Source organism: Pristis pectinata, chromosome 10 (genome assembly GCF_009764475.1).
Source record: "Pristis pectinata isolate sPriPec2 chromosome 10, sPriPec2.1.pri, whole genome shotgun sequence".
NCBI lineage: Eukaryota > Metazoa > Chordata > Chondrichthyes > Rhinopristiformes > Pristidae > Pristis > Pristis pectinata.
The window spans coordinates 97,162,113-97,186,607 of NC_067414.1; the positions used below are offsets into that span (position 1 = coordinate 97,162,113).

The following is a 24,495-nucleotide window of genomic DNA, read 5'->3' on the forward strand; positions in this document are numbered from 1 at the left end:
GAATTCACATATCACTGCCCAAAAAAATTGAGAAACAGAATAAAACTTGCTCTCAAAGTTTAAGTGAACATTTTCTCTCCCCCCCCCCCCCCCCCCAACTCTCATTTCTTGATGCATGCATAGATGACATGGCTTTGCATTACAGAAAGTTTTCTAGGAACATCACCCCCATAGCACAGGTTTCACCTGTACAATTATTTTGAAAAGGATTAAAGTGGAAAGATGGCATCATAAGTCCATTTAATTCATAGTCTGGATATGGGACACACACATGACTTAACATCCACACCAAATCCAACAATACACTTGGTGTATACCAAGCAAGTCGGTACTGAAATGAAGGAAGAAAGCTCAGGGGTCAATTAAACCTCATGCTTCTATAGAACAGGTCTATCGTTCTACCTGGTGTCCAGCTAGGCTGGGCCATGGAACAATGCAGTGCTTAATCAACATTGCACTGGGAGCCAAAGTTGATACCAATGGAGTCACTCTTGCCCTTTGTGACATCTAGTTGGGGTTTGGAAAAGGTTGTTCAGAAATAAGTGAAAACTTGCCTAGCATAGTAAAAAGTGGCCTAGGACTGTGTTGCAACAGGCATGGGCAAAACCTTGAGCTCTGCAGCTGCTTTCTGGGGCAGGTCAGATAGGATGGGCTACCTCTCTCCCACCCATCACTGATTGCTCCCTCCCTATTCCCCTAACCTACCCCTATGCAACATCCTTAGGCAAAGGGACTATGGAATACTCTGGAACCAAACCTTCAATGAAGCTACTGTAAGACACATGAATGATAGAGAAATAGAGGGCTATGTGGGAGGGAAGGGTTAGATAGATCTTAGAGCAGGATAAAATGTCGGCACGACACTGTGGGCCGAAGGGCCTGTACTGTGCTGTAGTGTTCTATGTAAGTGTGCACAGGTCTTCGGGGAGAAGGCAGGAAGGAAGCAGCAATTCCTTACCTTGACATGTTTGAAGATTCCAGCTGCAGTCTTTAAACTTCTGTGCACCTCTTTTGCTTCATCCACTGTTATACTAAGAGTGAATTGACATCCATGTTAATCAACTTCAATTCAGAAACAGCTCTGCACGAGGATGTTTGACTTTGAATAATCCAAGTACTTACTCCTCCTTTCCAGCAAGTCTGGAGGCATACTTTGTGTGCCAGAGAGCGATGTTAAACTCCATTGAGACGAGATCGAAGATGGCATCCTGCTGGGCACTGAGATCAAAGTCAAAATATTCAGCTAAATCTTTGATAAATTAAAGAGAAATCTACATCCATGTTCAAGATCAACTTGTTGGGGTGCCCGTTTCTCAAAGGATACAACAAAATAAAACAAAGGGCTCTTTCCCATTCTTAACTGCAGGGAATATGTATGCAAATGGCATTGTTAAATGTTGTAATCTGCAACTCTGGGCAGCACAATGAGAAAAATCAGACTTTGCATAACATTTTTCATCACTGTTGTTAAATATCCAACAAAAGAAATGTTGAAGGTCAGAGGGCATGGGATCCAGGGAAGCTTGGCCATGTGGATTCAGAATTGGCTTGCCTGTAGAAAGCAGAGGGTTGTGATGGAGGGACTGCATTCAGATTGGAAGGCTGTGACTAGCAGTGTCCCACAAGGGTCAGTTCCGGGACGTCTGCTTTTCGTGATTTTCATTAATGACTTGGAGGAGGGGGTAGAAGGGTGGGTTGGCAAGTTTGCAGACGACACAAAGGTCAGTGGTGTTGTGGATAGTGTCGAGGATTGTAGAGGGACATTGATAGGATGCAGAGCTGGGCTGAGAAGTGGCAGATGGAGTTCAATCCGGAGAAGTGTGAGGTGGTACGCTTTGGAAGGACAAACTCCAAGGCAGAGTACAAAGTTAACGGCAGGATTCTTGGTAGTGTGGAGGAGCAGAGGGATCTGGGGGTTCACATCCACAGATCCCTGAAAGTTGCCTCACAGGTGGCTAGGGTAGTTAAGAAAGCTTATGGGGTGTTAGCTTTCATAAGTGGAAGGATTGAGTTTAAGAGCCACGAGGTAACAATGCAGCTCTATAAAACTCTGGTTAGACCACACTTAAGAGCACTGCATCCAGTTCTGGTCACCTCATTATAGGAAAGATGTGGAAGCGTTGGAAAAGGTGCAGAGAAGATTTACCAGGATGCTGCCTGGTTTAGAGAGTGTGCATTATGAGGAGAGACTAAGGGAGCTAGGGCTTTACTCTTTGGAGGGGAGGACGATAAGAGGAGACAATGATAGAGGTGTACGTATTATTAAGAGGAATAGATAGAGTGGACAGCCAGCACCTCTTTCCCAGGGCACCAATGCTCAATACAAGAGGACATGGCTTTAAAGTAATGGGTGGGAAGTTCAAGGGAGATATCAGAGGAAGGTTTTTTTTACCTAGAGTGTGGTTGGGGCATGGAATGCACTACCTGGGGTGGTGGTGGAGGCAGGTACAGTGGTCAAATTCAAGAGATTACTTGATGAGCATATGGAGGCATTTAAAATAGAGGGATATGTAGGAGAAAGGGGTTAGATAGTCTTAGGCAAGGTTTAAAGGTTGGCACAACATTGTGGGTAGAAGGGTGTGTATTGTGCTGTACTGTTCTATGTTCTATCCTTGATAGATCTACCAAAATCAAATTCTTAAAACACACAAGATTTCCTCTTTGTTAAAGACTAAACTTGATCAACTGAAAATCCATTACAAAAAAGTGATTCATCTCTGCATCTCTTACACTATGACAAAATCCACAGCAGCTGGAGTTCCCTACATTTTGTTATTTCAGCAGGCTCTTCCTCTTACAGCACAGCATTTCAGCTGTTACTTATCAGATTAATGCATTTCCAAAAGCACATTCAGTCAAGAGTTAACTGACTTGGGTGTGCCCTTACTCAAATAAAAAGTGAACTAATCTCCGCTTTCAAGATACAAAGGACAGAAAAATACACCCTGGAATTATGGCAGAGCTTGCTGTGATGTGCTTTGGCTACATTTTGATTGCAGAAGCTATTAATTTAGTGTAGACAGCCTTTTTTCTTTAAAAAAAAGGAACACAACTTGTTTTGCCCAGTCAAGCTTCCAAAGGTTAGGTTGATTAACAAACTAGGGAGTGGTTACCTACGATCCCAGTACACCACAAGAGAAGGCTATTGTTGCCTAAAATACCTCTGAAATGACCTAGCTAGAGCTGATTAAGCCAGCAGGTTTCCTGTTGTATGGCCCAAATTTAGAAAGGTTTATTATTGTCACGTACCGAGGTACAGTGGAAAAACTTGTCTTGCATACCGATCGTACAGGTCAATTCATTACACAGTGCAGTTACACTGGGTCAGTACAGTGCATTGAGGTAGTACAGGTAAAGACAATAACAGTACAGAGTAAAGTGTCACAGCTACAGAGAAAGTGCAGTGCAATAAGGTGCAAGGTCACAACAAGGTAGATCGTGAGGTTCAGAGTCCATCTCATTGTACAAGGGAACCATTCAATAGTCTTATCAGTGGGGTAGAAGCTGTCCTTAAGTCTGGTGGTATGTGCCCTCAGGCTCCTGTATCTTCTACCCGATGGAAGAGGAGAGAAGGGAGACTGTTCCAGGTGGGTGGGGTCTTTGATTATGCTGGCTGCTTCACCAAGACAATGAGAGGTAAAGACAGAGTCCAAGGAGGGGAGGCTGGTTTCCCTGATGCACTGGGCTGTGTCCACAACTCTCTGCAGTTTCTTGCGGTCTTGGGCAGAGCAGTTACCGTACCAAGCCGTGATACATCCAGATAGGATGCTTTCTATGGTGCATCGGTAAAAGTTGGTGAGAGTCAAAGGGGACAAACCAAATTTCTTTAGCTTCCTGTGGAAGTAGAGGTGCTGGTGAGCTTTCTTGGCAGTGGCATCCATGTAATTTGACCAGGACAGGCTGTTGGTGATGTTCACTCCCAGGAACTTGAAGCTCTCAACCCTCTCGACCTCAGCACCGTTGATGTGGACAGGTGAATGTACACCAGGGTGGTGAAGGCAGCATATGACATGCTTGCCTTCATCAGCTGAAGCAACGAGTACAAGAGTTGGGAATCACATTAGAGTTGGGAATCACATTACAGTTGTGCAAAACACTGGTTCGACTGCACTTGGAATAGTGTGTGCAGTACTGGTTGCCACGCTGTAGGAAGGATGTGAATAAGTGAGAGAGGGTGCAGAAAAGATTCACAAGGATGTTGCCTAGAATAGAGGGCTTGAGCTACAAGGAGTGGCTGGATTGGTTTGGACTTTTCTCCCTGGAATGGAGGAAGTGGAGAGATGACCTTGTAGAAGTTTATAAAATCATGAGGGGCAGAGATATGGTAAATAGCCAAAGCCTTTTTCCCAGGATAGGAGAGTCCAAAATTAAAAGGGAATAGGTTTAAAATGAGAGGGGAAAGATTTAAAAAGGAACTCAGGGGCAACTCTCTCCCCACCCCACCACAGAGGATGGTGAGCATAGTGAACGAGTTGCCAGAGGAAGTGGTAAAGGTGGGTGTAATTACAACATTTAAAAGGCATTTGGACAGGTACATGGATAAGAAAGGTTTGAGAGTGTATAGGCCAAATGCAGACACATGGAATTCTATGCAGGGTTTTGACCTGAAACGTCAATGATTCCTTTCCTCCCACAGATGATACTTGACCCGCTGAGTTCCTCCGGCAGATTGTTTGCTGCAGAAAATGGGACTAGCTCAGTTAGGCAACGCGGCATGGACAAGTTGGGCTGAAGGGCCTGTTTCCGGGCTGTATAGATCTATAACTCTAATTATTAGAGACCTCACCTAACAGTCCCCAACTAATCCTTCCACACCAGGTATCCCAACCTGGCAGATAACCAACATTCCAGGTGGAAAACACAAACAAAAACAAACTGCTAATGAACTACCATTAAATCCTGTGGGATTTATGTTTGCAACTGCAAACACTGCCCTTATGTACTGGGGCCACCAAGAGTGGTCAAGAGTAAATCCAGTAAAACATTACAATAAAGGGAGAGCATCTCTTAAGTTTATGCAAATACATGAGTGACGGGTACTTATAAATTTGTTATTATTTATTAATCAGCAGGATCCAGATGTTACTTGCAATGCCAGCAGTTTTGTAGGGGCTTTTCCACTGCAGTCTAAAGTCCTCCTTCAACTGTAGCAACGAGCAGCATGTGAGGGCTGGTTAAGGTTACGGGTTTTAAGCGACGGAAGGAGCATGGTCTCACATTTACACTTTTTAACTTCACACAACAGAGCCACACTGCTCCCGAATCAAAGTGCTCATTTGTTTGTAGTTACTGTTCTGCTGCATGTCTTCATTCCCATGGAATTTAATTCTGACTATCTGCATTGTAGGAGACTCCAACCACGACAGTTACGATTACACCATCCAGATTTTTTTTTAAAATAAACAACACATGTCCCCATTGTTTAAGCTTGAGCAGATTTTCCAAGTCCTACTTGGGTACTCAATACAGTTTGTGTTGAAATGACTGGCCAGCTTTTAAACTCTGGCACCAATTGTTTTTGCAAACTGCAACACTATCCAGCTATTTTTTTTAAAATTTGTTTGTATATAGACAGGGCCATGGATAAAACTAGTGGTCAAGTGTACAGCATTGGGGATGGGTCATCTAAGATTTCTCCTGCATTTTTTCAGAATAAAATTCTATTTCCTGCACCCCCACCCGCTCCTTCCTCTCCCACTTCTGACAATTTCCTTTTCTGCACAACAAGGTTCTGTAAATAGCAAATAAAGACCTGCTCAGATAATATATGAAGCTAAGAAATTATCTGGAGAATTTAGAACAAGGGGTCACACCTTTGGACAGTTATCAGAGTACAAAAGATAATTGGAACTTTGGATGACCTGCTTGTAACACTGCAGTCTTCCAGAACTCATTTCAGAATGCTTCAAAAGTCAAGAGCAACTTCCTAAAATTCTTATTTCTAAATCGATCTAGGGCCTTTAAAATTGACTCTTCCAGGAAATGAAGTGGCTGCTTGTGAATATAGAGTGTCGCGGGAGGGATCAGTGGGGAGAATCAAAATGCTCAGTATGGCTTACTCTTGGCGAACTTGTTGGGGATCTGAGGGGCAAATTTTTCCCCAGAGTAGTTGGCATCTGGAATGAGCTGCCAGAGTTCTCAATGAGTACTTCTCTTCGGTATTCACCAGGGAGAGGGGTCTTGATGATGCGGAAGGGAGTGCTGGTAGGGGTAATGTTCTCGAGGTTGTTGATATCAAGAGAGAGGATGTGTTGAAGTTGTTAAATAATATTAAGACAGATAAATCTCCGGGGCCTGACGGGATTTTCCCCAGGCTGCTTCGAGAGGCTAGGGAGGAGATTGCTGAACCACTAGTAAGGATCTTTGAGTCCTCGTTGTCTACGGGGGTGGTGCCGGAGGATTGGAGGGTTGCGAATGTGGTCCCCTTGTTCAAAAAAGGTAATAGGGATTGGCCAGGGAATTATAGACCGGTGAGTCTCACGTCTGTGGTGGGTAAGCTGTTAGAAAGGATTCTAAGGGATAGGATTTATGAACACCTTGAGAATCATGGACTGATTAGGGACAGCCAGCATGGCTTTGTGAAGGGAAGATCTTGCCTCACAAGCCTGATAAGAGTTCTTTGAGGAGGTGACCAGGAAGATTGATGAGGGCAGTGTGGTGGATGTGGTTTACATGGATTTTAGTAAGGCGTTTGATAAGGTTCCTCATGGTAGGCTTCTTCAGAAGGTCAGAGGCCGAGGGATCCAAGGAAGCTTGGCTGTGTGGATTAGGAATTGGCTTGCATGTAGAAAGCAGAGGGTTGTGGTGGAGGGAGTGCCCTCGGATTGGAAGGCAGTGACTAGTGGTGTCCCGCAGGGATCGGTTCTGGGACCTCTACTTTTTGTGATATTTATAGATGACATAGATGAGGGGGTGGAGGGCTGGGTTAGTAAGTTTGCGGACGACACTAAGATAGGCGGTGTTGTGGATAGTGTGGAGGGCTGTCGGAGCTTACAGAGGGATATTGATAGGATGCAGAGCTGGGCTGACAAGTGGCAGATGGAGTTCAATCCGGAGAAGTGTGAGGTGGTACACTTTGGAAGGACAAACTCCAGGGCAGAGTACAGGGTAAACAGCAAGATACTTGGCAGTGTGGAGGAGCAGAGGGATCTGGGGGTTCATATTCACAGTTCGTTGAAAGTTGCCTCACAGGTGGAAAGAACAGTTAAGAAGGCCAATGGGATGTTGGCTTTCATAAGTCGCGGGATTGAGTTTAAGAGCCGCGAGGTTATGATGCAACTTTACAAGACTCTAGTTAGGCCACACTTAGAGTACTGTGTTCAGTTCTGGTCGCCTCATTATAGGAAGGATGTGGAGGCGTTGGAGAGGGTGCAGAGGAGATTTACCAGGATGCTGCCTGGATTGGAGAGTATTGAATATGAGGAGAGGCTTAAGGTGCTAGGGCTTTATTCACTGGAAAGGAGGAGGATGAGAGGAGACATGATAGAGGTATATAAAATATTGAGGAATAGATAGAGTAGACAGTCAACACCTCCTTCCCAGGGCACCAATGCTCAAGACGAGAGGTCATGGCTTTAAGGTTATGGGTGGGAGGTTCAGGGGAGATGTCAGAGGGAGGTTTTTCACCCAAAGAGTGGTTGGTGCATGGAATGCACTGCCTGGGGTGGTGGTGGAGGCAGATACATTGAACTGGTTCAAGAGCTTGTTGGATAGGCATATGGAGGAACGCGAGATAGAGGGATATGCGGGAGGAAGGGGTTAGGTAGTGTGAGGGTGGTCTGATGGACGGCATGACACGGTGGGCCGAAGGGCCTGTTTTGTGCTGTATGGTTCTAAGGTGGAAGAGGCTGGAACAGTAACAACATTTAAGAGGCATCTGGACAGATACCTGAATGAACAGGGCAGAGGGGAACATGGAATTAATGCAGGGATTAGTAAAGATAGGCATGATGGTCAGCATAGATGTGGTGGGCCAAAGGGCCTGTTTCGCTGCTGTACAAGTCCAAGACTATGGTCTTCTTTCATTCTTGTATATTGCATTTACAGTAAAAGTCTGATAATCAGCCAGTCTTGGGACTTGAGGTGCCAGGTGAGCAGGTTTTCTGGACCATTTACCCAAACACTAATTTTCACCTTTTAAAAAAAAAAAGGTTGCACAGTTGAACAATAAATTTTCCAGTGAACCTGGTAGGTTTAAAGGGAGGAGGAAACAGAAGCACACCTGACCTCAGCTCCAGCCATAAACCTACCCATGTCCCTGACCCCTGGTGTTCTAGACCCAAACCCTGGCTCCAGCCACACACACTGCACTCCAGACGCCCAGCTCTGGGCACACACCATCAGTGCACTCTCTACCCCAGCTCAGTCCGGACTGATGGGTGAGCCAGATGTCAGGCCATCAGGGCTCCCAAGCAATCAGATTATCAGAGGTTTACTGTAGTTTGGGATATTCTTCCTGTGAGAGTCTTGGCAGCAAGCAGCCCATCAACCTGAAGGTGATGGTGTTTCTGCAGAGCTCCTGCTGATACTTTCAGCTAGTGTTCCAGGACAGAAACAGAGCAGGCACTCTGTGGCTATGGTTTTCCAATCACATTCCATCCATTGTGGGCTGAAGGGCCTGTACTGTACTGTAATGTTCGATGTTCAGGGCTATAAAAGCACTACCTAGCCGAATCAATCACAAGTCATACAGCACAGAAATAGGCCCTTTGACCCAACTGGTCTATGCTGACCAAGATTCCCCATCCAAGCTACTCCCATTTGCCAGCATTTGGCCCATAACACCTTCTAAACCTTTCCTACCCATATACAATTGTTAATGTGAAAAGTTGTTCATGTACCTGCCTCAACCACTTCCTCTGGCAGCTCATTCCATAGAGATACCACCCTTTGTGTAAAAAAAAAAGTTGCCCCTCAGGTTCCTATCAACTCTTTCCCCTCTCACCTTACACCAATGCCCCCTAGCTCTCGATTCCCCAACCCTGGGGAAAAAGACTGTCTATGCCCCTCATGATTTTATGTGCCTCTATAAGATCACCTCTCAGTCTCCTACACTCCCAAGGAATAAAGTCCTAGCCTGTCCCTATAACCCACTCCCTCGAGTCCTGGCAACATCCTTGTACATCTTTTCTGTACTCTTTCCAGTTTAATAACATCTTTCCATAACAGGGCAACCAAAACTGAACAATACTCCAAGTGCAGCCTCACCAGCATCCTGTACAACCGCACCATGACCTCCCAACTTTTATACTCAATGCCCTGACTTATGAAAGCCAGTGTGACAAAAGCCTTCACCACCTTGTCTACCTACGATTCCACTTTCAGGGAACCATGTTCCCAAACTCCAAGCTCCCTCTGTTCGACACTACCCAGGGCCCTGGCATTCACTGTGAAAGTCCTACCTGGATTTGATTTCCTAAAATGCAACACCTCACACTTATCCGAATTAAACTCCATTTGCCATTCCGCAGCCCACTTACCCAGCTGATCAAGATTCCCATAATTTTTGATAACCTTCATTGTCCACTAGACCACCTATTTTAGATTTAGACTACCCTGAGATCAGAGATAAATCATGAATCTTTTTGGTTATTGTGGTTCATTACACATCAGGTGCTTTAGGGAATTAAGCCAAGTACAGAAAGTAAAAATTTAAAAAGTTATGATAGAGGCATCAGAAGAGTTAAGTAGACTCGTTTTGTAATGCCCGTTTGGGGCGGTCCTACAGAACCGATTCATTATAGCATTCCTGATCCTTCAGTTCCAACTCTCATTGGTATGTAGCCCACTGAACTTTAAATGACATCAGCTCCGGCTGCACACTGGAAACTTGGCAGAAACCCCTGCCGACTGTTGGCATCCACCACCAATGAATTATCCCATACCTCGGTGTGGAGGTGCTACTTGTGAAAGTCGGGGCAAGCAATGTGGCCCTCATGGCTGAGATGAGAGGCTGAGGGCTGGACTTGTATTCCAAAAAATATAAAATTTTAAATAAAATTTATAACTTACATTCATGGTTGATACATTTAGTATAAACTTTATTTTACAAACAAAAACAAACATAGCACCATGCTACTCAATGTGACCCCCCTGGGGTGATAAGCTCTTTTCATTGTTCAAGGGGCTTCCCCATCCAACTCAGCACCTCCATGTGCGGTCACGGAAGGAGCCCAAACTGTGGTCCTTCCCCACAGAGACTTAGCATTGGTTGCACCGAGCTTCAGCGCGTCCCTCAGCACGTACTCCTGCACCTGGACTGTGCCAGTCGCCAGCATTGCTTTACTGATATCTCACTGTGGACTCTGGCCAGCACGGCAAATGCAGGCCATTGATAGACTGTATGCTGACAGATCACTTGGATCCTACAGCGCTCTCTGTCAGCACCAAATCTTAGATAGGATGGAAGCAGCCGTCTCCCTCTGTTTGCTGCATACCTCCCCCCAGCCCAAGGATTTTGCTAAGGTAACAAGCTCACTGGGCCAGGGAGAGCCCTGCAGCCAAACAGAGCGGGAGACAGCAGCTTCCATCATGTCCAAGAGATGGTGATGAGGCAGAACAAAGGATTGGGTGATCTCTCAACACAGGAGTAAGTGATGCCAGTCCCCAGTAGCAGCCTGGACTCAGTGTGCTGGCCAGGGTGCAGTCTTGAGACCTACGTCCTCACTGAGCTGCCACACTGCTGACCCCTGCCTGCTCAACACTAGCCCTCAGAGACAACCTCTCTGCACTGTGCCATGGGGCATTTCATTGCTGGATTCACAACCAGGTTCCTGGCACAGCAAAGTGATACATAATGTGACCCCTTTCAGCACCCATCCCACTACCGTTCTTGTTCCTTAGAACATGCCTAGAGAGCTAAGCAAAGTGCCAGTGTACAAATAAAATGTCCTGGAAAGTCAGATGGGACAAGATTGCTTTGTAACTCTCTTCATTAATGACACTTTGGCTCAGGCCACAAGATGCCAGTGTGTGCCAGATGGGCTGAACACTTCATGAGCTGGACAGCCAAATCCTGTTCCTGTTTCTTAGATTATATAATCCAGATGTGTCTATTTTGTTTCTGAAGGTTTGCAGAGCTTAAAGTAGCTGCCATGGTTACCTGCTAGACTTCCTAAACTATTCACCGAGTAAACTTTTTAAGGGTGCTGCACAGCCGAACAACTTAGAGTAAATGACTACAGGAAGACTTCCTTCACATTTTGGTGAGGCCACACCTACAGTACAACATACTGTTCTGGTCTGCACAGGAATGTATATGCTTTAGATAAGGTGAAACAAAGGCAAGCTGCACTGACTTTTCGGAATGGGAGGCCCTGTTAAAGGGAGGGTGAGTAAAAAGGGCCACATTCTCCCAAGATAAGACGACTGTTCTCAGAGTATATAAAAATTCTCGACAAGTGCTTAAACATTATTTGGAGATGGTGATGCCTGCAGTCGGCCGCAGGATAAAGGTTCAGCCATTTCGAACTGAGTCAGGAGGAATGACTTCCCTCAGAGGGTAGTGAACCTCTGGAGTTCACCACCCGAAGGGCTGTAGTGTTCAGTCCCTCTTGGCACCAGGTGTGGTGATCTGCTCACAAGGAACTGCTGTAAACAGGTCTTTAAACGTGCATGTTATTACAGAGTACATGATTCGGGGCATTCAATTCTGCCTATTGTAGACATTAAAAACAATTCTCAGCGGGTTGATCCAGTGATGGGGGAAAAGACTCAGGAGTCCCAGCTTTGTGGTGAGCATACACTAAACCATCCGATGGCAGGAGTAATACTTGAGGCCTCAAGCTGGGGAAGAAAACCTTACTTGGATGCTCATCTCCATGTTTGGCAAACACAAGGCTTAGACTTGGTTCATGCATGGAGTCAGTTGTTGCTCAATATTAGGTCACCCAAAACAATAAGTGGAGGGTTCAAATTTCACTTGGGACTCAAAGATCTGGGGACTCAAGAGACTGTTTGTTGCACCAGATTGCAGCAACTGCAATCTGCTGAAGGAACTCAGCAGGTTGAGCAGCATCAAGAGGAACAGTTGATATTTCAGGTTGAAACCTTGCATCAGGAGGGTTTCAACCAAAAACATCGATAATTCCTCCCCACCCCTACATGTTGCTCAATCCACCAAGTTCCTCCAGCAGATTGTTTGTTGCTTGAAGACATGAGGGTCCTGGTGGACGTGTCCTTTTTCGGTGAGGCATTAAACAAAGACTGACTGACACATCAGGTGAATGCAAGTGATTCACAGTGTTATTCACAAAATATGGGCCGTGTTCTCTGCTGCACCTTGGCCAATTGCAAAGCAGATGATCAGCTCCAAAAGCAAAAATCTTCAAATGCTGAAAATCTAAAATAACAACAGAAAATGATGGAAATAGATGCTGCCTGACCAGCTGACTATGGGGAAAGAATCAGGGTTACCTTGTCAGATCAATGCCTTCTCATTGACCTGACATGTTAACTGTTTCTCTCCGCACAGATGCTGCCTGGCCTACTCAGTATTTCCAGCAAATTTTTTATTTCAGATTATCAGCATGTTACATCACCATGTGGGGAACATTCTTGGATGGAATTAGGTTGCTGCATTTTCTACTTTACACTTCAAAGCTATTTAAGTGCTTTGTGATGCTCTATTGTGATAGGTGCTCCCTCATGCACGATGAATGCCCAACCATTGAACAGCATGTGTCACTCAGTGTCACGACACATATCAATAATGGCCATGAAGGTTGAATGCTACCCATGGAGCAGTGTCACTGCAAGGAATCAACATCAATTGAGGCAAAGAGGGACCAAGTGCTAACCTTGTAACCACTAAGCCAACACATTTCAGTCACAACACAATCATAACAGCAACATCAAACAAGTATGAGACCCACCTCACTACGTTTCCCTGCAAGGTGTCAGTCCATTTAAAGTTCTGAATGAAACGCAGTTTGTTTTCTTGTGTGGTGCCATCCAGTGATGTTATGAAACCTTCAAAACCAGCAGGGTAAAAAAAAGGAAAAGAGTAAATCATGATTATCAGTGCCACTATTTCAACTTTATTTTTATTTTGTACAAGAATTTATGACATGCTTCAACTCATTGCAACAGATTTTTTTTAAATTCTGGAGGCAACTAAGGGATCTACTATTGCTTCCTTGTTCCAACCACTCACTTTTGCCATAGATGTCTAATCCTTCTACACATTCTCCCCTTGCCAGGATGGTCTGAGGGTCCTGTGTGTTTTCCTTTAGAAGCTCAGCCAGTCCCACTCCACCAGCACAGTCAGTTACCTGGCTGAATTTGTTCTCACATTGAACAACTTCCTTCAACCCCACTCACTTTCACTGAATCAATGGTGTAGGTGTGGGAAGTTGTACAAGATGTTGGTGAGGCTACATTTGGAATATTGTTTGGTTTTGGTCACTCTGCTATAGGAAAGATGCCATTAAGGTAGAAAGAGTGCAGAGGAGATTTATGAGGATGTTTCCTGGATTCGAGGGATTGACTAACAGAGAGAGGTTGAGCAGGTTGGGACTTTTTCCATTGGAGCGCAAGAGAATGAGGGGTGATCTTAGAGGTATACAAGATCATGAGGGGCATAGATAGGGTGAATGCACAGTCTTTTTCCCAGGGTTGGGGAATCAAGAACCAGAGGACATAGGTTTAGGGTGAGAGGAGAGGGATTTAATAGGAACCTGAGGGGCAACTTTTTCACCCAGAGGGTGGTCAGTATATGGAATGAGCTGCCAGAGGAAGTAGTTAAGGCAGGTACATTTACAACATTTAAAGAGGCACTTGGACAGGTACATGGATAGGGAAGGTTTAGCAGGATATGGGCCAAACACGGGCAAATGGGAATCTTGGTCAGGATGGACCAGTTGGGCTGAAGGGCCTGTTTCCGTGCTGTATGAATATGATGAGCATGAGCCCAAGTATGCCCATTTCCTTGTGGGATATGGGGAACAGTCCTTATTTCTGCCCTCTCAGGCCCTCTTCCACAACTTTTTCCAACACATTGAGGACTATATTGGTGCTGCAACCTCACCACTTTGAAACTTCAGCACTTCTGCTACCAATTTCAACCTGCTCTCACTTCCACATAATCTACATCTGAATCTTTCCTCCCCTTAGTTCTTCAATCTCCATCTCAAGGGATATCCATTTCAAGCCCACAGCTGTCTCGACCATACCTTCTCCTACTCTGTGGCGACTAAAACAGCACACAGTACTCCAAATGTGACCTAATCAAAGTTTTATTCAGCTGCAACACAGCTTCCCGATGTTTATACTCAATGCCCTGACTGATGAAAGCAAGTTTGCTGTATGCCTTCTTTACCACCCCAACTACTTGTGTTGCCCCTTTCAGAGAGCTCTTTACTTGCACCCCGAGATCTCCAATGGTCCTGTAATTTATTGAATTCGCCTGCAGGTTCAACAGATCATTCTGTGTGTCTTCTGCCACCTTCAATGAGATTCCACCAGGTACATCTCCTCCTCCCTCCACTTTCAGCATTCCAAAAGGGACGGTTCCCTCTGTCACTTGCTAGTCTACCCTTCCATCTCCAACAACCACTCCCCTTCTCCCAGTACCTTCCTGTACAACCATGCGAGATGCACCAACTGTTCTTTCAGATCTTCCCACCATTCCAGATAATGCAGTGATTCACTTGCACATCTCCCAATCTGGTCCCTGCATTCAGTGCTCACAACGTGGCATCCTCAATATTGGAGAAACCAAACACCTCCACTCAGTGCCCAAGGCTGGGTGCTCTAGTCTCCTCTCACATCCCAACGACATGCTGGCTGCTTCACAGTTGATTTATCTGGAGGCACAGCAAATAGAACACAAAAAAATTCAGAACTATGATATACACTGCAGATGCCAAAACCAATGAATATTGGGTCCCAAGAGCTGTGCCGAGTTGGAAGGTGAGCTTTGCTCAGAGCTTGATTGGTAAGAGCTACAGGGAGAAGGTGGGAGAATGAGGTTGGAAAAAAAAAATCAGCCATGATTGAATGGGGGAGCAGACTCAATGGGCCTAATTCTGCTCCAAAATCTTATGGTCTTATATTGGGCTTTGCTGGAAGAGTGTAAGAGACCAAACACAGAATTAAAGTGACAGGCAACTAGCTTAAGGTTACCATGCAGATTGAGGAAAGGGGTTCAGCAAAGTAGTCACCCAAACTCTGTTTGGTTTCCCCTACATAAAGACTAGCACATCATGGACACTAACTCGGAAGAAGCACAAGTGAATTGATCCTTCACCTGGAAGGCACGCTTTGGGTCCTTTGACAGTGGGAAGGGATGAGGTATAAAGGCAGGTATTCAATCTCACACGGTTGTATGGGGAAGTACCATGAAATACAGTGTAGGCATTGGTGGCAGTGGAAGAGTGACCCAGGGAGTAAGTTTACTTGAGGGCACAGTCCCTTTGTAACATTGGAAGTGGAGGAGAGGGGGAGATGTGGTCATTGCTCCATGTAGAAGATGGAGGTTCGTGGGGTGGACGATGAGCGCAGGGGAATCCTATTCTAGTTCTGGGTAGGAGAGTGTTTGAGAGGAATGAAGCAGACATGGGAGAGAAACTTGTCAACTATAATGCAGGAGAAACAGACATCCAGGAAGCACTGTTATGGAAGGTATCATCACCAGAACAGAATGGAAATGGAATCCTTACAGGAAACAGGGCGAGACAAGGTGTAGACAAGATAGATGTAGGAGTCGGAGGGTTAGCAATGGAGACTGGGCATAATCCTGTTCCCCAAGTAGGGAAGTTAAAGAGATGGACTGAAAGAGCAGGAAGCAGATGGGGAAAAGACTATGAATTTTGAGTTCTGTATGAGAGCAGGAAGCAGCACTGATACAGTCATCAATGCACTGGATAAAGAGGAGGCGGAGAAAGCCTGTGTTGGACTCAAGGAAAGTTCCACCTGTCACCCAAGGAGACAGGCATGGCTTGAACCCATACTGGTTCCCTTGGCTACACTTTTGATTTGGAGGAAGTGAGTGGAGTTAAATAATTTGTTCAATACGAGAACAAATTCAGCCACACAGGTGATCAAGGAGAGCGACAAGATCTCTGTTCAACATGATGAGTAAAACATGACCAGTTTTTCTGGTGCCAGGCCACAAATTAGAGTTTATTTCATTCAGTTTCCATGTTTGCCTTTGTAATCTCTGGTTACTGATCCAACACCATTAATGCATTAGTTCACATTGGGAGAAGGTTAATTAAAAACTTTCCAATCCCTGTAATGTCATTCTATACAAATGTCCTCCAACCTGCTAGACAAGTACTGACAGGACTGCAATATACCTCAGCACACATTCTGGCCCTGCTCCCAGCTTCAGTTTTCTATTTTACCATAGAGAAAGTCATGTATTTGCAGAGTGCCTTTCTAGGCCTTGACATCCCACTGCACTATAGCTAATGAAGTCCTTTTGAAACTTGACACTGTTATAGGCATACACCAGGATCCCACAAACAGCAATGGGATACCTATTTGTGTTTGCATTTGTAGGGATAAATATCAGTCAGGACAACAGGGAAAACTCTTCTAATCTTCCTAATAGCTCCATGCAATATATTGTAGGGAGATGATTAAAGGCAGAACTTCAGTTTAATGTCGCCTTCTAAAAAGGGTCCTGATTATACGACCCTCCCCCAGCATAGACTTTTCTGCTCAAGTGTCTGAAGTGGGCCTTTTGCTTTAGGCTGGCTGGCGTCCTGCTAATTGAGCCTCAAAATTACTCCATCCCCAATGCATTGGTAATAACCTGTTTCTTTATCTAAGTCATTAACAGATAGTAAATAAATGAAGTTCAAGGATTGATAGTGGCACTTCTCCACTAACAGCCTGCCAACCTAGCTTGTTTATGCCTACCATCCATTCACCAATCCTTTGTCCTTGCAATTATCACAGCCCCAACTCTGTGAGCCTTTGCTGCACACAACTCACGCAGAGGGTGGTGAGTATATGGAAAGAGCTGCCAGAGGAAGTGGTTGAGGGAGGTACAATAGTATCATTTAAGAAGCACTTGGAGAGATACATGGAGGGGCGGGGCTTGGAGGGATATGGGCCAATTGCAAGAAATTGCCACTAGCTGGGTGAACAACATGATCAGCATGGACTGGTTGAGCTGAAGGGCCTGTATCTGTGCTGTATTGCTCTATGACTCTCCCATCCATGGTTTACACCTATCAGCATAGTTAGTCTTTGAGAAGAATTTATAGGGAGTGTGCACTGCAGGCAGGACTGGCAATTTTTGCCCATCACTAAGTGCCCTGCAGGAGAAACTGAAGCCTCAAAACAAATGACTTGAATTTGAGGTGGACAACAGCACAAAATGGTAATGGGTGTAGATTTTACAGGTGATTAGTTAGACTTCCAATGCTGTAAAACCAAGTTGACTGGGATCATTAAAACTATTCTGAAATACTAGTTTCTAAAGCAGTATTTATTACGCAGTTGAATTCTGCAGGTCCATTATCCTCTTTGTAACATACAATAGCAGATATTTGGAGAAAGCCAAAACATCAGAAACACATGAACCTCATTCCTCTTTTGCACTATTTTTGTAACTTCTAGTAATTTTCATGTCTTGCACTGTACTGCTGCCACAAAACAACAAATTTCACAACATATGTCAGTGATAGTAAATGTGATTCTGAAAGAATGCTTTCATACAACCTTCACCACCTCAGGATACCCCAAACATTTTTACAATCAGTGGAATTTGATTGCATACATGCAGGACATCGATTGCATCCAAAACAGGACAGTAGATTTCTGTATATTTAAGGACTCAAGTGATTTGGGATGCCACAGGAAATTGGCAGAGGTAGAATATCAGCCATCATCTTGTTGAATGGCAGAGAAGGCATGAGGGGCAAATGGCATACTCCTGATCACAGAGGGTGGTGAATCTCTGGCATTATCCACCCTGGAGAATTATGGAAGCTAGATCACTGGGGGTATTTAAAGGGGGAGTAGATACATCGTTGAAAGATCAGGGGATTGAGGGCTATGGGGAACAAGGCCTGCGGCAGATCAGCCCAATAGAATGGTGGGGCAGGCAGCCTACCTCTGCTCCTGTTTTCTTATGTTCTTATAATCCAACCAGATCACTGTTTTGATATTTATCTACATCTTGCCACGTCCTAATTGAGAAACTATTTTTGGTCACATACCACTTCCCAAACTCCCTACCACTCATGTACCACTTGCTGACAGACATCCGTGCTCTGATTTCCAGCAACTTCCAACCTAAGCTATTCTTGCTAGAAGAGCATAAAACATTAATTTACTGTTACTGAGTACTACTGAGGGTGCAGAGGAGATTTATGAAGAGGGCCTGTCTAGGCTGGGGGTTCTTCTTCATGGAACAAAGGAAATGGAGGGGAGATTTAGTTGAGCCAAATAAAATTATAGGAAGCCTAAATTAGAGGTTAAACAAAGGACTCATTTACCTCAGCTGAGTTCAGTTACCAGGGAACTAGAGTTACATTAATTAACAAAAGGATTAGAAGGGAATTGAAAATCATCTCACTCAATACACAGTGGGGGTCTTAAACTCTCTGCCTGAAAGGGTAAAGGAGGCAGAATCCCTCCCCACATGTAAAAATGCAGTGGACCCAGCACTGGGAAGAAGGATTAGCCTGAAGTCCATTTCTGGCCAACACAGCAGTGCAGAATACAGAACCCTCAAATCAAAGCTCCTGGATTCAATGCTTTTATAACTCAGCACGTTCCAAATCTCTTCATTTCGAACCCTTTCACAGGACAGAGGGAAGAACCCATTTGAGCCAACAATCTGACCTGGTTTCAATTCCAGATCCCTGGGGTGAACCTGTATGACCTGTGAAGTACTGTCCTAGATATTTTAAAATCCACAAAACACAACTTGTTTTCCCCATCCCAAAATTCCTTCCTTTCACATCCTCAAACAATGAAGTACTTCTGAACTGTAGACACGTGTGATGGAGGGAAATGGGACAACTAATTTTAGAAAAGGTAAAATCCTGGTACAAGAAGAGATAATTTTACGATCTGCTTAGGTGATGTTGGTCAAGAGATAATGTTCACCAGGTCACTAGAGAAAACCCTAGATCTTCTTTGAACAGTGCCTTAAAATTCTTTACTTTCAGTTTAGCAGACAGAAGCAGCTTGATATCTTGTTCAGCACTTCCTTAGTACTCTAGCAAACTAACAGCCTGCATTGTGGCCACATCCCAAGAGTGGGACTTGAACCCAGGACTATTTCAAGGCACGAGTGCCAACTCAGACCCACCAATAAATCCAACTTTAATTACTGATAGTGCAAGTTAATTAATAGAAGGATTAGAGCGGTATTGACTCATTGCCTGAAAGGATGATATGACTTATCAACCAAATCAAAAAAAGTGCAGCTATGGCATTTGAAGAGCTATAACCTGCAGGGCTATGGACCTTGTGCTGGGAGGTAGGATCAATCTGGTCTACACAGAGACACGAGAGACTGCAGATGCTGGAAATCTTGAGCAGCACACAAAATGCTGGAGGAACTCAGCAGGTCAGGCAGCTTCTATGGAGGGAAACATAGATGCTGCCTGACCCAAGTTCTTCCAGCATTTTATGTGCGTTGCTATTGAGCTGGTCTATTTTTGTTTTATGATTCTGCATTTCCAGTGCCTGTCACTTTATATCCCAGCCACTCCCACATTGACACATCTGTTTCGGCTTCTACTCTATTCCAATGAAGCCCAATGCAAGCTCAAGGAACAGAATCTCATCTCATGATGCAGCCCTTGGGACATAGCACAAATTCAACAAAATCAGGTGACTTGCCTTTCTGGTTTATTCAGCTTTTCTCTCTCCGTAGATGTTGGTTGATCTGTGAAGTATTCCATCATTCTCTTACTTCAGGTTTCCCAGCAACTGTGTTCTGCATCTCATTCTTCCAGCATTCTCTCCCCCCCCACCCCCCCCCCAACCTTTTTCTCCTCTGTCCTCCATTTTCCTCTATTTACATCTCCTCCACACAGCAATGACTAACAAGCATTCAACACATTCAGACAACACCAACAGCATCTATATCACCTGGATTCTTTTATCACCTAACCACAGATATTCCTTTCCTCCATTCCTCCCTCTTCTCTAATTTAAAATACACTTATTTTCTCATTTTCCATTTTGCTAAGAAACGTTGGCTTTGATCTCCACAGACGCTACCTGACCAAGTGTTTGCAGCAATTTCTGCTTTTAAATCATATTATCATGCCTCTCCCAGTCCAAAATGTAATATAACATTAGCATCAGATCTTTAATCTTTTAATTACATTTTTACCTTGTAAGAGTGAAAAGTAGGCATCTACTGCATTTTCATCATTTCCATGTTACAATTCACATCTGTAAATAACTCCAGAAGTTTCATCCTTGTGCTTCTCAAGTCACTGAAAGACAAAAGATGATTACAAATACAGGAACAAAAGTATCCATTTAGCCCCACATCTAGTCCATTATCCCATACAGATTGTGGCTGACCAATGATAGCTGAACACTGTTGGTTAAAAGATCAATCTCAGATTTGTAAGTCACTTGCCCCTGGTAACAACTAACGTGTTGAAGACAACCAAGAATAACAGAGCTCTCACCATGAAGATCACATACTGATTTACGTAGTTTCATGTATTCAAATCTACAAATATCAGGACTCCAGTGTAGTACAAACAATATAAATGTGGGATGATATGCGCTTGATCACTGATCTGCGCTAAGTAAAATGATCTCAGATATTTTAGTGGTAAGATGGTGGCAATTAGCTTCAATGTTCCATAACTAGAGTCAAGAACAGATGGCACCAATCATCATGGCTAGTTACTGTTCTTGAATTCAGCAACTTCTGAGGGAGAAGCTCACAAGATGAGAACATGACCTAACCCTTTCGCAGCTGAATACCTAAATACCATCATTTAGGTTCACATGTAAAGAATTAGCACTGGTGCAAAGTGTACCTAGGGTGGTCTTAAAGAGCTTATAAACAAAGTAGTTTCGAAAACTTCTCCAACCTGTAAGGCAATTTATTAAAGAACATTCTCATTGCTTCCTGAGGCACTTGCCTGTAGGCAGAGACGACGACAGGGAAAGTTAGAGCAGTTCACAGCAGCACCATTCCATCAGCAATTTTCAGATGCAATTGCTGCACCAATTAACAAGCTGAGCACCAGAGAACAAAGTTATTGCCCCTGGCCCATGAATCAATATTGTCTCTCAACTTTAGCTTCAGTTTACTGGATATTAACTCACTAAACTTGCATTGACAGCTTGTTCCTAGCTCCAAGACATGAACCACAGAGAAAGAATTAGCTTAAAGGGAATCTGAGGGCAGGCTTTTCCCCTCTCCACACAGAGGGTGATAGTTATATGGAAGAGCTGTCAGAAGAATTGGTAGAGGCAGGTACAGTTACAATGTTTAAAAGGTATTTGGACAGGAAAGTAATACTGTCAAATGCGATTAGCATAGGTAAGCATCACAGTTGGCATAGACAAGTTGGACCAAAGGGCCCATTTCTGTGCTGTACAACTCCATGACTGTCTTGGGAACACAAGTTAGCACCCTTCCTTTATCATTACCAAGTCACAACCTGCAAGTCACTATGCAACACCATGAAAGACTGCAGCAGCTCATTACCACAATCTCAAGCCAATTATCGATGAATTAAAATGTTACCAACATTTCATAGTAGACATTTCAAAATGCAGCCTGTCAGCTGATCCAAATTCCTTTCACTGGGGATTCACTCAACTGTAGATTCCTCACCATTCTGCAACATAACGGGGAGGATATATCAGGATACCCCAGGAGTACTATTATCATGGCCACCTACAGGAGAAATCTGACTGCAGTTACTGGACGGGTCTCCCTGCTGACCACCAGAGTCCTCCTTCCAGTTGCCAAAGACCGTGCCCTGGGTTGGTGGGTATTGCATCCATCTAGAAGCACAGTGGACAAAACCTTGAACACGTGACAATGCTCAGAACTGCAGGGTGCACCAACTATACATGGTCTTTTTTTGAACTCACTAATGCCTTTGAATCCAGTCAGCTGGGAGAGTAGAACATTCATCCCAAATTTGTCCAACTGCAGAAATTTGTTTCCATCTTATGTTTGCATCTTGATGGCCTCGATTGTCCGTGCAGACCAGTGTCAAACAAGGCTGTGTCATTACCCCAATACTTAAAGATCTTCATTACTGCAATGCTTTACTTCACCTCCAACAAGCTTCTCACAACTGTATGAGAAACTGTAATAATCACCTGCACTCCAGAACCAAGGTTACATTCCTCATCCACAAAACAAAAATCCTTTACGATATGCCCCAGCTACACACAACCTGCAAACAATAAAGGTCCACAAAGAACCCCTAGAAACTGTGGGCCTTTTCCAACAGTAGCCACCTCTCACCATAACCTTCAGTTAACCGGCACATCTGGGGGAAAGGCTGCTTGAAGACCATGACCTGAAACCTGGCACTAAACCTGCAGGCAGCAAGCCCAGTCCCCCAATAATTCATTCAGTAAAGAGGAGGCAGGGACTGCAGGTGCTGGAATCTGGAGCAACAAGCAATCTGCTGGAGGGACTCTGTGTCAAGCAACATCTGTGGGAGGAAAGGAATTGTCAACATTTTGGGTGGAAACCCTTCAGCAGGGTTCAGTAAACATGGAACTGCCAAAGGAAGTAGGTGCAGTTTCCTTTCTAATCCAAGGAAGGTATTTTTCCCCATTATACCTGCACTGCACCTTCAACTGTAACACCAACTTCTGCATTCTGGTTTCACCTTTGCTACCTCAATGTAGTTGTGTATGGAATGATTTGCTTGGAAGACACACAAACCAAAGCTTTACATTGTACCTCAGTGTAAACTATAACTGAACAGTGGGCAGGCAGCACCTACGGAGGTCCATAAATGACACCTCCATAGATGCTGCCTGATTCATTGTTCAAAGGATCACAGAGCTTTACAGCATGAAAAACAGGCCCTTTGGCCCAAATTGTCCACACTGACCAAGTTGCCCAACCGAGCAATTCCCAGTTACCTAAATTTGGCCCATATCCCACTAAACCTTTCCTATCCATGTACCTGTCCCAAATATCTTTTAAAGGTCATAAACATACCCACCTCTACCACTCCCTCTGCTAGCACGTTCTATGTACACACCACCTTCTGTGCAAAGAGGTTGTCCCTCAGGGTCCCTTTTAAAGCTTTCCCCTCACTTAAACCCATGCACTCTAGTTTTAGACTCCTCTACCCTGGCTATTCAACTTATCAATGCCCCTCATGATTTTATAAATCTCTGAGGTCACCCCTCAGCCTCCTGGGCTCCATGGAAGGGTCCTAGTACGTACATCCCAGCCTCTCCCTACAATTCAAACCCTCCAGTCCCAGCAACGTGCTCCTATAACAACACACGTGAGAAGCATCAGGCCACTGTCTCACACATCATGACCTCCAGAGATCTCCTCTCTATAGCCTCCAACCTCATCATTCCCCAACCCCACACTGCCCATTACTACCTCCAACCCAAGATTCACAAACCGAACAGCTCTGGTTTAGGCCCACTGTTCTGCCTGCTTCTGCCCTACTGAACTCGTATCCTTCTATCTCAAGCTCCAGATTTCCAGCATCTGCAGTCTTTCTCGTGTCTCCAACATGCTCGTATACAATATTTTGTAACCTTTCCAGTTCAATAAGATCCTTCCCAGCGCTTTTGTGTTGCTCCAAGATTCCAGCGCCTGCAGTCTCTTGTGTCTCCATATAACTGAGCAAGGACCAGGTGACCCCTTGTAGGAGAGGAGTAGTTGAGGCGGGACAGACCCACCGGCTGGGAGAAGCCCTAGCAAATTTAAAAGGCCTAGCCGACCTCAGGGAGACCACGCTGGATTTATTTTTTTCCCTCCCCGGTCCCGAACCTTACTTGCAGATCTTGGCCGCCGCATTGTTAGTCGCAACCCCGTAGAAGTTGAAGGAAACCGGGGCCGTAGCCTTCAAAGGGTTCCGGTGAAACCAGTGGGTCATGTTGGCGGCTCCGGCACCGTCCGCCGAACCGACAGCGACCTGACGAACCGTCCCTCAGCCGACCAGGCGGGAAGTCACAGCCCCCGTACTGCAGCGTGCTGACGTCACCCACAACGTCGCATCCCATTGGCCAACGACCGAACACCTCCTTGCATATCTTAGCTTTTCCCAAACGCACCTCTCCCCCTTTCTTTCCTTTCCCCCTTTCGTTAGGCGCGCTGTTGGCTCCCTTTCAGGTGGGAAAAAGCCGTAAAAGGTAGTCGTTGATGAGCCACTGCCGTACTCTGCCCCGATCCCTCGGTTTCGCCTGACGTCACCTCAGCAGTCGGCCTTCTGATTGGCTGGTTGGTCCGTCCCGCCGGGCGGGCTCGCCGCTCGGGTTGTTTACAGTTACCTCACCTCAACCGTCGCGTCACGCGCCGCCTCAACCTAACTTTTAAACGCGCGGTTCGAACGT

General features: G+C 44.9%; 1 protein-coding gene across 1 annotated transcript in view; it reads right to left on the reverse strand.

Annotated features, from left to right (window-relative positions):
* The window catches only part of brox (BRO1 domain and CAAX motif containing), a 44,020-nt gene extending 19,712 nt beyond the window's left edge, over positions 1-24,308 (reverse strand). The window contains 6 exon segments of the mRNA XM_052024123.1: positions 959-1,031; positions 1,123-1,218; positions 12,873-12,969; positions 20,309-20,341; positions 20,344-20,414; positions 23,938-24,308. Coding sequence (XP_051880083.1) covers positions 959-1,031; positions 1,123-1,218; positions 12,873-12,969; positions 20,309-20,341; positions 20,344-20,414; positions 23,938-24,038 — 471 coding nt within the window. The 5' untranslated portion in view covers positions 24,039-24,308.
* Positions 24,309-24,495: the final 187 nt, after the last annotated feature.